Raw genomic sequence first — 15,042 nt, 5'->3', positions numbered from 1 at the left:
TCGTGCATTCCCTCCCCTTCAAAGGATTCACGACATACAGGAAATGATTCCTTTATTTTACAATGGAGCGGTCGTTCCAGTCCTGAAGGTCCTTCGCTTGCTCGGTCTGATGGCTTCATGCATTCTGTTGGTCAACCATGCACGCTGGCACATGAGGGCGCTCCAGTGGTGCCTCCGCAGGCAGTGGTATCAGCACAACGGAGATCTCAGGGAGTCGGGGAGGATCTCCAGAGAAGCTGCGGCGGATCTGTCTTGGTGGGGCGTGGAAGGCAACCTGTCTCAGGGGAAGCCTTTTCAGCTGCCTCCTCCGGTGGCCACAGTGATAACGGATGCATCCACTCTAGGGTGGGGTGCTCATCTGGGGGATCTGGAGGTCAAGGGTCTTTGGTCTCCAGAGGAAAGGTTGCTTCACATCAACCTTCTAGAATTGCGGGCGATACGTTTGGCGCTTAAGGCCTTCCTCCCTTCCCTTCGCGGTCGTTTGATCCAGGTCCTGACGGACAACACGACCGCGATGTGGAACATCAACAAACAGGGAGGAGTGGGGTCGCAGTGTCTCTGCAGAGAGGCTCTGCGTCTCTGGTCCTGGGTTCAGGACCATTAGATTTGTCTGATGGCAAATCATCTGGCCGGGGTTCCGAATGTTCGTGCAGACAGTCTCAGTCGACAGTTCTCTGCCGACCACGAGTGGAGGCTTCACCCGGAGGTGGTTCACGACATCTTTCGGATGTGGGGGACTTCTCGGGTGGACCTGTTTGCCACTCGCGAGAATGCTAACTGCCTGTCGTTCTGCAGTCTCCAGTTTCCGATGCAAGGAGCCTTGGGGGATGCGTTTCAGTTGAGTTGGGGAAATCAACTCCTTTACGCATTTCCTCCCATACCTTTGATTCCTCGGGTTCTGAGGAAGATTCGCCAAGAAGGGTGTGGTATACGGATCTTCTCCACCTCTCCTCTCACCCACCACTCCGTCTCCCTCTCAGGGCAGACCTCCTCTCTCAGATGGAGGGGCAGGTTCTACACCCCCACCTCCAGACATTACACCTTCATGCCTGGAGATTGAACGGGGCAACCTGAATTCCTTTTCCCTCCCGCCTGACGTTGTGGATGTCATCTTGTCAGCCAGGCGTGACTCCACTAAGTCCATCTATTCTTATAGATGGTCAAAATTTGTCATGTGGTGTGGGGAAAAGTCTATTAACCCTTTGAGAGCCCATTTGTCTGATGTACTCCAGTTTGCCCTTTCTCTGGCGCAACAGGGACTTGCTGTTGCCACGGTGAAGGGCTATCTTTCTGCGCTGTCGGCATTTCTCTGTTTGCCTGATCAGCCATCTCTTTTTAAGTCTCCTGTGGTTTTAAGATTTTTAAAGGGCCTCACAAATAAGTTCCCTCCTACTCCTTTTATTGTGCCTCAGTGGGACTTAAATCTTGTCTTGACTTTTTTGATGGGTGCTTTCTTTGAGCCTCTTCACAAATGTCCCATGAGACTTCTTACTCTTAAAACAGTCTTCCTCGTTGCAATAACCTTGGCAAGGAGGGTAAGTGAGCTTCAAGCTCTTAGTTTCAAGCCCCCTTTCTTGACCATTCATGCTGATCAAATGGTTCTTAGGACCAGGGCTGCTTTTCTGCCTAAGGTGGTAACTCCTTTCCATTTAGGACAGTCCATTACCCTACCTACCTTCTATCCTCCCTCTCACCATTCTAAGGAGAAAGAGAGACTACACCGTCTGGACCCCAAAAGGGCGGTGTCTTTTTACTTGGACAGATCTAGAGACTTTGGTCTGGATGACCAGCTCTTCGTTGGTTTTGCTGGCTGCAAGAAAGGAAGAGCGGTCCATAAAAGAACCTTGTCGAGATGGATCGTCCTCTGCATTAAGATCTGCTACTCTTTGGCCGGTAAGGAACCACCAGAGGGTATAAGAGCTCACTCTACGAGGGCTAAGTCTTCGACCTCTGCATTGGCTAGAGGTGTTTCTGTGGAGGATATATGTAGAGCGGCAACTTGGTCTTCCCTCCACACTTTCGCGAAGCATTACTGCTTGGATTCCGAGGTGAGGAGGGACGGCCACTTTGCGCGCTCTGTCCTTCAGGATTTCCTGGTTTAGGAGAGTGGACACCCTCCTCCGGGAGTGGGGACTGCTGTGGGACTCTATTCACAAGGTGAGGAATCCACACGGCAGATGTATCTATCAGAAGAACAAGTTACTTACCTTCGGTAACGCTTTTTCTGGTAGATACTATATCTGCCTGTGGATTCCTCACTGACCCACCCGCCTCCCCGTTGTCCACCCTTCTACGCCAGAGTTACTGTAATGTAATGTATATATATTTTGCTGTCATGGAAATGTTTCTATTGCTTTCCTGCTTTTGCTTTACACTGTGTGTTTTGCCCTTACTATTGTGTACTGTGTATACTGTATACCTTTCTACTGTCATTGGTCTGTCCGTGTGCCTCGATGGCACGGAAAAAAGGGCGGTACTGATGTCATCACGCCGGCGTGGGCCTGTTATAGGCGTCGGTGACGTCAGCGGAGTCGCGAGCGATGTCGTGTCTCTATGACGTCCAAGTCCACGTCGGCGCGAGGCTACAAAAAGAATTTCCGAATGTTGCTGACGCAGGGGGATATTCACAAGGCAGATATAGTATCTACCAGAAAAAGCATTACCGAAGGTAAGTAACTTGTTCTTTTTCCTCATGTCCCTTGATCTTGGGGTAGACCACTGTAATGCGACGCCACAAGTGTCTCTGTAGCTTTCCACTTCAATGATAGATTCCACTTCCCCAGTGCCATCATAGAACCCCCCACCCCTCTTCAAACCCCAAATCCAAGGAAAAAGGTATTTAACAGCAATACTAGCGGGGGAGAGGCATCTCCTGTATCGCTTATTGTTAATCTATGCTGCTCAAGGCGATCTGTTCCACTTCCATCTTGCGACTTTCAGCCATGCCACTAGGCTTGGGAGACACTCCAGACTTCCCGCCTTTTCGTTCAACCTTGCGCCAGCCCTCCAGCCAGACAGTTGCCTCCGCTGGTGAGTCAAAGAAATACGTTTTTCCTTCATCAATAATTTTAAGGTTCGCCGGGAAAAGCATCATGTATTTAACGTTGGCTTCACGTAGGGCCCGTTTGACAGCATCAAACGTACATCGCTGGCACTGGATGTGGAGCGTGAAATCCGGTAAAAAACAGATGACAGCATTTTCATGATACAAGTCCCCATGAGGACGTGCCGCTTGTAGTATGGTGTCCCTATCTCTAAAATGTAGTATCCGGGCCACGCTCGTACGTGGAGGCGCTCCCGGGCGAGGTCGGCCCCCCAGCACAGCAGCACTGCATTCTTAGGGCCAATAACCTCTGTTGGGAGATAATGTTTAATTCAAGCTCTGCCTGTAGTGGAGCCTTTCATGATATTTCAAATAAATAAGTAGTGATGAGCACTCATTGCCTTGCCTGCATTTTTCTCTCAATCCTTTTAGCCCAGCAGAAATGTTCCTTCATTCTTTAAATGCTAGCCGTGTTCTATGGTTTCATCTGGAAAATACAAGATTTCTTAGACAATCCAGCCAATTTTTTATTAATTATGGACAAAGTCTTCGGAGATATGCCAGATCCTAGCAATCTATATCTAGATGGATTATGGCATCCTTTTCCTTATATTACCAACTAGCAAACAAGCCTCCTCCAAGTAGCTCAAGAACACACTCCACTAGAGGGAAAGCTGTAACTACAGAGTAGTTTAGAAATGTCCCATTAACCGATATATGCAGAAAAGCCTCCTGGATATGCACATAAATTCCTTAGACATTACTGTCTAGATTCTGATACTCAGACTGATGCTAGAGTCGTCGGGCTACTTTAAAGAATCAATTTACCTAAAAGTTGCATTCTGGCAGATCTTTTAATTATTGCATTAATTTTCTTTCATATGCCGAAAAGCCGCATTTGAAAAGACCACTATTGGTTTGAAACTCTACTTTAAGGTTTTCAACTATTTTGGAAGATCCTACGATGCAGAAGAAAGAGTTACTTGTATTCCAAGCTCTGGATTATAGGGATTTTCTTTGAAGTCATAAAAGACCCACCCACCTTCCCTGCTGAATTATCTTGGGTGTTTGAAATTCAGTTAATGTAGACTTTTTTGTTTTTTAGAGTTTTATATAGCGCGAACTAGACCCGAAGATATTGGGTATCAGAGCGCTTTACATAGCACCAGTTACATGAGGAAACATTCATTTTTGTTAGGCACGGTAAGTAATTTGCCCAGAATCACAGGATGTTGAGCGTCGTTACAGAGACTCGAACCCGGTTCCCCAACTTCGACGTCGCCCGCTCTAGCCGTAAAGCTACATCCCCTCCCACACTTAAGGCTCCATTCTTGTAAATTCTCACCATAAAAACGGATGAGCTGAGAAAGGTCACTTCCAGTCTAGTGCATTCTGGGAGGGTAATTCTCCTGGCTGCATTTTATCCTCAGTGATAGTCCAATTTTGCCTGTTTTAACTTTTGAAATGTTGCAATGTAGTTTCTAGGGTTTCATTTAGACAATGACAACCTATGTATTGAACTATATGGATAAACTTTGGATTTGAAGTGTTCAGAGATCCAAGCACATGGCCCGGAATTATTCTAACGTTTATGAATTTAGTGAAGATTCCTATGATGCAGAACCAGGACTACAAGTAAGTAACCATTTCTTACTGGACATCCATGGTACACATTTGCACAAACTGTTTTTTAAGGCTCTGCATGTCTGCATAAGCCCTTTTGTCTTGTGTAGTCCTAGAAATGATGACCATGCAATTGCTTGCCTCTAAAAACACTACTTTATACTTTTCACCCATTTCAAGTTCCACCAAAATAACATTCAGATTAAAAGCATAACCTGTGTAATAAAATTAGAGATAAACAATTTCCTTCTACATTCAAATAACGCCCTGCTTTTAGAAACGCACACTGTCAGGGCCTGAAAAGTGAACTTTGTTATTACAACGATCTTGTGTTTCAATTTTGCTCCAGAACTTGCAGGCAAAAAGGAAAACTTACTTTTCCCTTTCCCTCCTGCTTTACAGGCTTGGCTGTATGACGTTGAGCGAACCATGCGTTGGACCCTGAAAGAGCTCCTAAGGAACTGCCGCGCGGCTCTGAAGAAAATGCCAACCAAGAGAGACAAATGGGTAAAAGACTGGGCAGGGCAGGTAAGCTTAACTGCGCTTAATTATCACTGATTTAGTTTATGGATCCCTTTTCTCCAGATCTATTGGGTAGTTGAGATCCACTGTACAGGGTTAAAAAAGTCGGAATAAATCCAAAACTTGATGGCAGTAGATTGGGTTCAGGGAACTTTAGCCAAATGAGGGCAAAAATGTAACACCGTTAAGTCCCAAACCATTGTGCAAAGGTTTTCTTCTGCAGCTGAAGCTCAATTTGCTTCTCACGTCCATAGGCACAACATTGTGGCTGTAAATTTACAGCAGTGCTCAGTGGCATTTGTGGGAGCACAAGTAATCTAGGTGAACGGCTAGATATTTTGACTCATTTCAAAGGCAGATTTGACGTACTAATAGCCACCCATAATCTGTCCACAATATGAATATGCAGGGTGCTGTTCTACCCATGAATTATTAACAGTGGGAACAAGCACCATGATCAGTGTAAGGCTTGCTTCTCATCTCAACCAGTCCTTGTTGCTGTTTACTTTGTTTTTAATAGAAAGTGTGAACCATAACAATTAACTAAAGTAAATAGAAAAAATCGAATGACATGTAACATATAAGTAATAAATCATAAAATAGATAGGTATAATATGTGAAAAACATACAGCCCCTCCCCGACCCTACCTCACCTCACATTCCCCCTCCCAACGTTCAAATTCTCAATCCTAACCCTGACACAAAAGAAAATAAACTAGTTCTTAAATAAATAAATATATAAGTAAAGACAAACAAAAAGAGAGGGAAAAATGAAATGATTGAATACAGTAAGAGTAGCATCACCATGTGAATTCAGAAATATCAAAAGATCTCTATGAAATTAAAATAAATATACAAATAAAGACAAACAAAAAGAGAGGAAACAATTAAATGATTGAATGCAGCAGGAGAAGTGTCCACATGTGAATGTAGCACTCTCAAAGCAATCTCTACCCAACTGTATACTGAATCTGCAGATTTTTTATTCTTCAATCTCCTCCAGGCAGCAGACAGTGTTTGGCACACCGGAAACCTCTGTCATCATTGTTTTTTGTTTTAAAGTATGCCTTTATTCATATTTTAGACAATTAATCAGCCATACACGTACATGGGATGGTGTCTGGAGATCTCTCCTACAAACTTATATCAGGATACAATACAATATATTCAACTTCCAAGGAATAGAAATTACATCAGCATAGGAGTGGGACAGGAGATGGAAAAAAGGTTACAGAATCAATAGAGACAATCACATTATTTCTCCAGTATTAGGGGTGTCTTTCATAGATTCACATGCCTGAATCATTCCCCGCCGTCGGAGTGGGAGTCCCACGGTACATAAAAAAGCAATAAAATGCTATAAATATATAGTAATACCAATAGAAATGAACCAGGAAGTAAAACAGCCAATGGTACAGTAGGCCAAAAACTTCCACATCTATGACCCTCATAGTCATTATGTATAGTCCAAACTACAGCCAATCAGGCGCCAGCACCCACTAGAATGTTCTCCCCAGAGGCTCAGGCTCTCAGATTTTCTACCGCACATCGTGTGAAGGGAGTCTCCCTGAGCTCTGCTCAGTTTTCTAACTTCTAACTTCATCTGTGTCTTCTCTTCAGGATGTCTTCAAAGAAATCTCTCTTTAGAGCCTGTGACTGCTGTGGTAAGCCTCGGCTTTTTGAGAAAGATCCACACAAAAAGTGTATCTATTGTCTCTACCCAGATCACCAGGCCTCTGATTGTAAGATCTGCAGAACCATGCCTCAGAAGACTCTCAGGGATAGAGAGGGTCGTTTACTGCTGTGGTTGAAGAGGCTAAAGGATTCTTCTAATCCTGTTTCTGAAGTAGGCAGTGTCACCTCTGCTTCCACTTCAGCCTCCAGGAAGAGACCTGCGCCTGAGGGACTGTCATCTCCCAAGGCTAAACTGCCTAAAAAACAACCACCTGCTAAGGGACAGGATCAGCCTTCCACTTCTCAGGCTGTCCCCACCTCCAAGGGCATGGAAGGCGCTTCTGCTTCCACAAAGGGGAAAAAACTCAAGCTTTCCCTATCTTCTGACAGGATGTTACCACGGACTTCATCTCCGCCTCCTGTGAAGTCCTCTTCAGCTTCCTCGTCGACGAGAACGACGACTTCAGTGACATCTACGGTAACATTTTCATCTCCTAAACCTAGTATGGTTATGTCCTCGTCTACGGCGTCTCCAACGATGGTTTTTGTTTCTGTGAGGCCTATTTCGTCGACGTCGGTCGTCGACGCCTCGTCGTCGACGCCTTTAAAGGCTTTACCGCCGACGAAAAAGACTCCGTCGACGAGCTCGTCGTCAGGCTCTACGCCGTCGACGAAAATAACACCGTCGACGAAGAGTGACTCGTCCACGAAGACGGTCCCGTCGACGAAGAGTGTCCCGTCGACGAAGAGTGTCCCGTCGACGAAGGGTGTCCCGTCGACGAAGAGTGTCCCGTCGACGAAAAGTGTCCCGTCGACGAAGAGTGTCCCGTCGACGAAGAGTGTCCCGCCGACGAAGGGTGTCCCGTCGACGATGGGTGTTCCGTCAACGAAGACTGTCCCGTCGACGACGAGTGTCCCGTCGACGAAAGGTGTCCCGTCGACGACGAGTGTCCCGTCGACGACGACTATTCCGTTGCCGAAAAGTGTCCCGTCGACGAGAGGTGATCCGTCGACGACAAATCCATCGGGAGTTAACCCTCCGACAACGCCGCAGTTATCCTAATGCACGGCACTACAGGTGTGGTCTCCGTCAACGGTGTTTTTAACACCACGGCAAGCAGCAGACCAACTGCGCAACACTGTAATGAGACTATCGCCTCTTCGTGTTTCACCTCACAAGGTGTCATCTGAAGTCCCAGACCAACTGCTGGATTCTGACAGTGACAATGAGATGGTCCAGAATACTTTTGGGCAAGCCACTAGTCCATCGGAGTTACATATTAAACTTCAAGATGATGAATATGAGGATTCTCACTCTCCTGCTGAGGTATCGATGCCTGTGAGTACCCCTGTTGCTCAAGTGCCTTTGGATTTAATATCCAACTTACAGTTTATGTTGGACGATTACTATCGGAGGTTTCCCCCTTCGGAATCGGCAGGTTCTGGACAGGCAACTCCAATTTCGGAAACGCCTCCACCCGTGCTCCCATCGGTGTGTCCACCTTCACACCCACAACCTGCTCACGAAGAGGACCCGCAATCCTCGGAAGATGACAACCAACGGGAAGAAGGAGAAGTGGATGATTTATCGGAGTGGGAGGACTATCAGGTACAATCTCCTTCAACATCTCCTCAGACTGCGTCGGCCTCCCCTCCTGTTGATGTAGCGAGTTTTCACTTGCTGATGGAGCGTGCAACCGCACGTTTTCATATGAAAATGGAGCATACTCAACAAGAATGTTTCCTTTACGATTTTAAAGATCAGCCCAGGCGACAAATTAGGACAATACCCATTGTGGAATTCATCTGGAAGGAAGGTGTTAAGGTGATGTCAACGCCGGCTTCTATTCCTCCAGTCTTGCCAAGAATTGATAAGAAATATAAAGCTCCGGACAAGACGCCTGCCTGTCTCATTGGACAAGCAAAACTTGACTCGGTAATTGTCCAGGCGGCCCAGAAAAGGGCCAGAAATCCGTCCTCTGCAGTTACTGCGCCGCCGGATAGAGATGGCAGACGCCTAGACTCAATAGGAAAACGAGTTTCCACCATGGCTGCAACGACTGTCCGTGCTGCCAACGCATTGGCCATCTTAGGTCGGTACGACCGTCAAATGTGGTCTGACATCTCACCATTTATTGATCTGCTCCCTGAGCCATCCAAGGCGGAGGCACTCCAAATTCTCCATGAAGGTCAAAGGACCTCTGAAGAGATAATTGATTCAGCTGTTGATGTGGCATCTACAGGATTTCGCCAATTGGCAGGAGCAGCGGTTCTACGTAGACAGGGGTGGTTACGTTCCACTGCCTTCAGACAGGAAGTACAAAACCGAGTTCTAGACATGCCATTTGATGGCGAATATTTATTCGGCCCCAAGGTAGAGGAGGCCTTACAGACTATCAAAAAGGATACCGAAACAGCCAGATCCTTGGGCACTCTACAATTCCACAAGCCGCCCTTTCGAGGAGCGAGAGGACGAGGAACGTCCTTCAATAGAGGTGGATACCAGCAACAACATCAACAATCCTCATACCGTCAGAGTAATCAGCGCTACCAAAATCAGCGCTACCAGTCTTATGGGCAGAAAAGATCTCAATACACCCCAAACAGGGGTAAGGCTACCTACCGCGGCAAGGACAAGCGACAATGACATTTTTCACCTGCCACCACCGTCTTTCCACCCTCTCAAAAGACTTGGCGGAAGAATATCCAAATTTTACTCCAATTGGCAGTCGATAACAACGGACAAATGGGTCCTGGATATTGTCGCCAGGGGCCATGCCCTAGAATTCGAAAAATTCCCCCCGAATGTACCACCAAAGGGCCCGCCTCCAGCTCACCTGAAGGAGCTGCTTACCCAAATCAAAATGATACAAAAAGGAGCTATCGAGAGCGTTCCTCAGAGGATGAGAGGACTAGGATTTTACTCCAGGTTCTTCCTGATCAGAAAGAAGAACGGGGAGTGGTGCCCGATCCTCGATCTTCGTGCATTAAACAAATATCTAAGGAAATTGACATTCCGGATGCTCTCTCTTCAAGAAATTTTGCATCTTCTAACAGCAGGAGATTGCATGGTCACCCTAGACCTCCAAGATGCATATTTCCACATCCCCATCCTACCTCGCCACAGGAAATTCCTTCGCTTCAGGGTGGCTGGCATGGACTACCAATTCAAAGTCCTTCCTTTTGGACTACGGTCAGCTCCAAGAGTTTTTACGAAAGTTTTAGCTCCAGTAGCTGCGCACCTCCGGCTGGAGGGAATACAAATTTTCCCATATCTGGACGATTGCCTTATAAAGGCCAATTCTCATGGCACCGTTCTAAGTCATCTTCAACAGTGTCTCCACCTGTTTCAGTCTCTAGGCCTGACAATAAATTTCTCCAAATCCCAAATGCAATCGTCTCAAAGAATAGCATTCTTAGGAGCAATGTTGGACACTCACAAATGCAAAGCTTTCGTTTCCAAAGAGAGACAATTGAAAATAAGTCGGCTAGCACAAGATCTCATGCAAAGAAAGTCAGTTTCTGTCCGACTATACAAATCCTTTCTGGGGATGGCATCGGCTTGCATTCCATTACTTCCAAATTGCCGGCTTCATATGAGGCCGCTTCAGGAGGAACTAGCCTTGCAATGGCAACAGGTTTCAGGCACTTTCGAGGACCTCATTCAAATCACACCACTCATGAAGGAGTCTCTTCTGTGGTGGACACAGAGATGTCATCTCAGTCAGGGTCATGCGTTCCTTCAAGAACCACCAAGTCTCACCATCACTACAGATGCATCCCTCGAGGGCTGGGGGGCTCATCTACGAGGCCTCACGATCAGTGGCAAGTGGACTGTGCAACAGAAACTGTGGCACATCAATCGTTTGGAACTGAGAGCCATTTTTCTTGCCCTCAAGGCGTTTTGTGCCATCATTCAGAACACCAATGTGTTGATAAGAACAGACAACACAACAAGTATGCACTACGTAAACAAACAGGGAGGAACTCGATCTCTTCTCCTGTCTCAAGAGGCGCAGGAATTATGGACATGGGCTCTTCACCACAATGTACAGTTGCAGGCGGTGCATGTTCCGGGAACGGAAAACGTACTTGCGGACGCACTCAGCAGGACAACGATCACCAACCACGAATGGGAGCTTCACCAGAACACAGTGGACCACATCTTTCATCAGTGGGGTTGGCCAGACCTGGACCTATTTGCGACAAGTACCAACAGCAAATGCCTGAGCTTATCCAGCTGGCACCCCCACAAGAATTCTCTGGGGAATGCGTTCTCCATCGATTGGTCCCTGAGGTTTGCGTACGCTTTCCCACCGATTCCGTTAGTCCCCAAGGTTCTGAGGAAGATGAGGAAGGAACCTTGCCGACTGATCCTGATCGCGCCCAGATGGCCGCGCCAGTATTGGTTTACGGAGCTCCTCCTACTATCAGAGAGCAAACCAATTCAGTTACATCCAATCCCGAACTTGCTCAGTGTTCAGGAGGGTCAAGTCTTCCATCCGGACCCAGCATCGCTGAGATTAGCGGCTTGGCTCCTGAACACCATGAGTTTGCACACTTGAACATCCCGGCAGACTGTAAAGAGGTGTTGGCCAAAGCTAGAGCACCCGCTACCATCAAGACTTACAGTCTCAAATGGAAACGCGTCTGTATCTGGTGCCGTTCAGCAGGTGTTCACCCTTTTTTGGCAAAGCCTGAGGAAATTCTTCCTTTTTTCTTGCAGTTGGCACGAACAGGTCTGTCCCATGCTACCTTAAAGGTATTTCTGGCTGCAATATCCAGATATCGACAGGATGGGTCCAATTCTCTATATTCAGCAAGAATTATCCAACAGTTCTTTAAAGGCCTCTTTCGAATGTTCCCTCCCGTACGTCGTCCACCTCCTTTGTGGCATCTGAATGTGGTCCTGGGTCAACTCATGCGTCACCCATTTGAGCCCATCCATCGTGCTGACTTGAAGTATCTTTCGTGGAAGGTATCACTGCTTTTAGCCTTAACATCCGCCAAGAGAGTTAGTGATATCCAAGCTTTCACTGTTCATCATCCTTTCCTCCAATTCACAAGCGATTCTGTCATACTTCGCACAAATTCCAAATACATTCCTAAAGTACCTTCGGATTTCCATCTGAACGAACCTGTTGTTCTTAAATCATTTTTTCCAGACCCGCAAACTCCTGCGGAAAGAGCTTTACACTCGCTTGACATTAGAAGATGTCTTAAATTCTATCTACAAAGAACTTCTACTGTACGCACCTCTGACCAGTTGTTCATTACCTACGGTGCGATTCGTAAGGGGCAGGCAGTATCAAAACAGACTATTGCAAGATGGATATCTGCTGCCATGCACAGGCTGGGAGACCGTTACCATCTGCGCCCAGAGCGCACTCTACAAGAGCAGTCTCCTCATCTACGGCCTTATTTGCTGGAGTCCCTCTTCAGCAGATCTGCAAAGCGGCTACTTGGGCGAGTCGCCATACCTTTACCAGACATTACTGTCTAGAGTCCATCAGCGAGGCTGATACTTCTGTGGGTCGAGCTGTTCTACGGAATCTGTTTCATTAAGGTGAGCCTCTGTTTCCCACCTCCTTGTTTTCTGCTGTCAGACGCTTCTTATGTTATGTTTTCACATATTTTCATGATTGCATTATGTTATGCTTTATACCATAGGTGTATATTCACTTTGCATTGTTATTTGCATTACTAACTGACAAGCTGGGTGTTATGAGCGTCTGTTCAGCAAAGATATGTACTGCTAGCTACTCTGATTCAGGCATGTGAATCTATGAAAGACACCCCTAATACTGGAGAAGAACAATAGTTACTTACCTGTAATCTGTGGTTCTCCAGTATTGGTGTCTTTCATAGATTCACATGCAACCCGCCCACCTCCCCTCAGAGGCTTTTTAGGCTATTGTGGTTTACCTTCACTCCTTGCGAGAAAATCTGAGAGCCTGAGCCTCTGGGGAGAACATTCTAGTGGGTGCTGGCGCCTGATTGGCTGTAGTTTGGACTATACATAATGACTATGAGGGTCATAGATGTGGAAGTTTTTGGCCTACTGTACCATTGGCTGTTTTACTTCCTGGTTCATTTCTATTGGTATTACTATATATTTATAGCATTTTATTGCTTTTTTATGTACCGTGGGACTCCCACTCCGACGACGGGGAATGATTCAGGCATGTGAATCTATGAAAGACACCAATACTGGAGAACCACAGATTACAGGTAAGTAACTATTGTTCATATCTGCCAACCATGGGTCTGTCATCGGTGTTAACACAGCAGAATACAAATACAGCCAATAACACTAAAACAGCCATAGACTTCCTGTAATCATTCCACTACAGTATGTGACCTCAACTCTGGCCAGTGAGGTGGAGAGGCTCAGAGATTCAACCCACCTCAGAGACACCAACTGTTAGATTTTATACTGCTCATCTAAAGAAAACAGGGAATCCTCTAAGATTACGACTATTGAGGAGGATCCCCTGGAAAAGAAGGATAGGTTACTTACCTGTATTCCTAGTTCTCTTCCAGGGGTATCCTCATCAAAGTCATAAGCAACCCACCCACCTCCCCGGGCAAATGATCCAGAATTATGTCATCTCTTTTTGCCCTGACCTCCGGGCCTCCACAAAGAACAACTGACCTAACTGTCAACCCCGAGGCATGATGGGAAGCTGGGGATCATGGCTGCCTTAAAGGCAAGGTGCCAGTTTATTTGTATGGTCTACATTTCCTTTCATTTCTATGCTGTTAAACATCCAATGCAGTCTGTGGGCTAAAGAAATGCCTGTTTTCTTTGCAAGACTACTCTTCTACTATTCATTAAAGGCAGTTTAAGTGTTTCTTGGGCCTCCTGGTTTGTTTGTGTATGTGGCAAAGACAAGGTCTTACAGCATGCTTAGCCTTTTATGTGGGGTTTTTTTTTGGGAGGTTGCATTGATTGGTTAAACAAATTATTATATGTATATATATAGAGCTGTGTATATATGTTTTCATATATAATTTTTATATATTTTCCGGGGGTCACCGCACATGAGTGGGAATATTCTGTGCTTATGACTTTGATGAGAATAGCCCTGGAAGAGAACTAGGATTACAGGTAAGTAACTTATCCTTCTTTGTATTTGAATTACTGTCCTTATCTTTATGGTGGTTGAAGAGGTCTGCTCCTTACTTGTAGGATGAGGGTTCCCTTTCCACCTTGAACTGGTGAAAAACTTGCCTGAAAAGTAAGACTTTCAGAGACTCAAGATGAAGTTATCGTAAGGTGCAGAAATGTGTGTAAGTTTCTGGGAGTAGAAAGAACTCAGTTCTTTTCAACGGAGGAAGTCAGCAAAGTGTAAGGGTTGTATGTATCCTGAGAATGCAGCTCATTGTGGATGATTTGTTCTGAATGCTTTGCCACATGTTATTTGGTAAGACTAGTATAGCCAGGGTAAGATTGTCCTACACGTGGGGAAATAAGGGCCCTTACAAAGCCTGTACAATGATTAAAGTGGAAAACTGAGTTTTTTTAATGAATGTTCAGTTGATGATTACCCCTCACCCCACTTTATTTGGGGATACACATGTTGTTGCTCAGTGTGCTGCAGATACCTTGAGTGATGTATGAGTATAGGATATGAATAACCTGGTAATGCTTAATGTTAGGCAACATTTTTACACTGCTCTTTCGTATTCCCTCCTCTCCATGTTAAAATCATTGAAAGGGATATTGAAGGAATGGCATTTTGTGTGTAAATGCTTTTGGCCTCAAATCCATAATATTTGGCTTTGTGATCACTGTTCCTTCTCAGATGGTCATCACTGCTAGTCAAATCCAGTGGACAACTGATGTCACAAAGTCCCTCATAAGTGCCAAGGAACGAGCAGACAAGAAGTTCCTCAAGGTCATGAAAAAGAAGCAGGTAAGGTACTTAGCAACGAGGCCAGATTTCCTATCCTTAGCATCTTAGATCTATAGCTATTATGTATGCTTGACACGAAAGGGCCCTTTAAGAGATATATGCTCCCTGACTTTTTATTAGCTCTTTAAAATGCCTTTCTGTGGTGTATTGACACTTGCAGTTCTTATTCTAATATGAAATGGCAAATTGATGAGCAATATTGCCATGAAGGTGCTTGTCAGATTATAATATGTGCTTCTTTTCTTCAGTTCATTCCTATAT

General features: G+C 45.7%; 1 protein-coding gene across 2 annotated transcripts in view; it reads left to right on the top strand.

The window, feature by feature from the left end:
* Positions 1–15,042, top strand: part of DNAH2 (dynein axonemal heavy chain 2) — a 3,497,426-nt gene that overhangs the window by 1,082,270 nt on the left and 2,400,114 nt on the right. For both annotated transcript variants that reach the window (XM_078670326.1, XM_078670327.1), the window contains 2 exons: positions 5,069–5,194; positions 14,671–14,781. In XM_078670326.1, the coding sequence (XP_078526452.1) occupies positions 5,069–5,194; positions 14,671–14,781 (237 nt within the window). The remainder of the gene's footprint in view (positions 1–5,068; positions 5,195–14,670; positions 14,782–15,042) is intronic.

Source organism: Lissotriton helveticus, chromosome 12, assembly GCF_964261635.1.
Source record: "Lissotriton helveticus chromosome 12, aLisHel1.1, whole genome shotgun sequence".
Taxonomy (NCBI): Eukaryota; Metazoa; Chordata; class Amphibia; order Caudata; family Salamandridae; genus Lissotriton; species Lissotriton helveticus.
The sequence above is the reverse complement of the archived record's forward strand: the minus strand, read 5'-3'. Positions and strand labels throughout refer to the sequence as shown.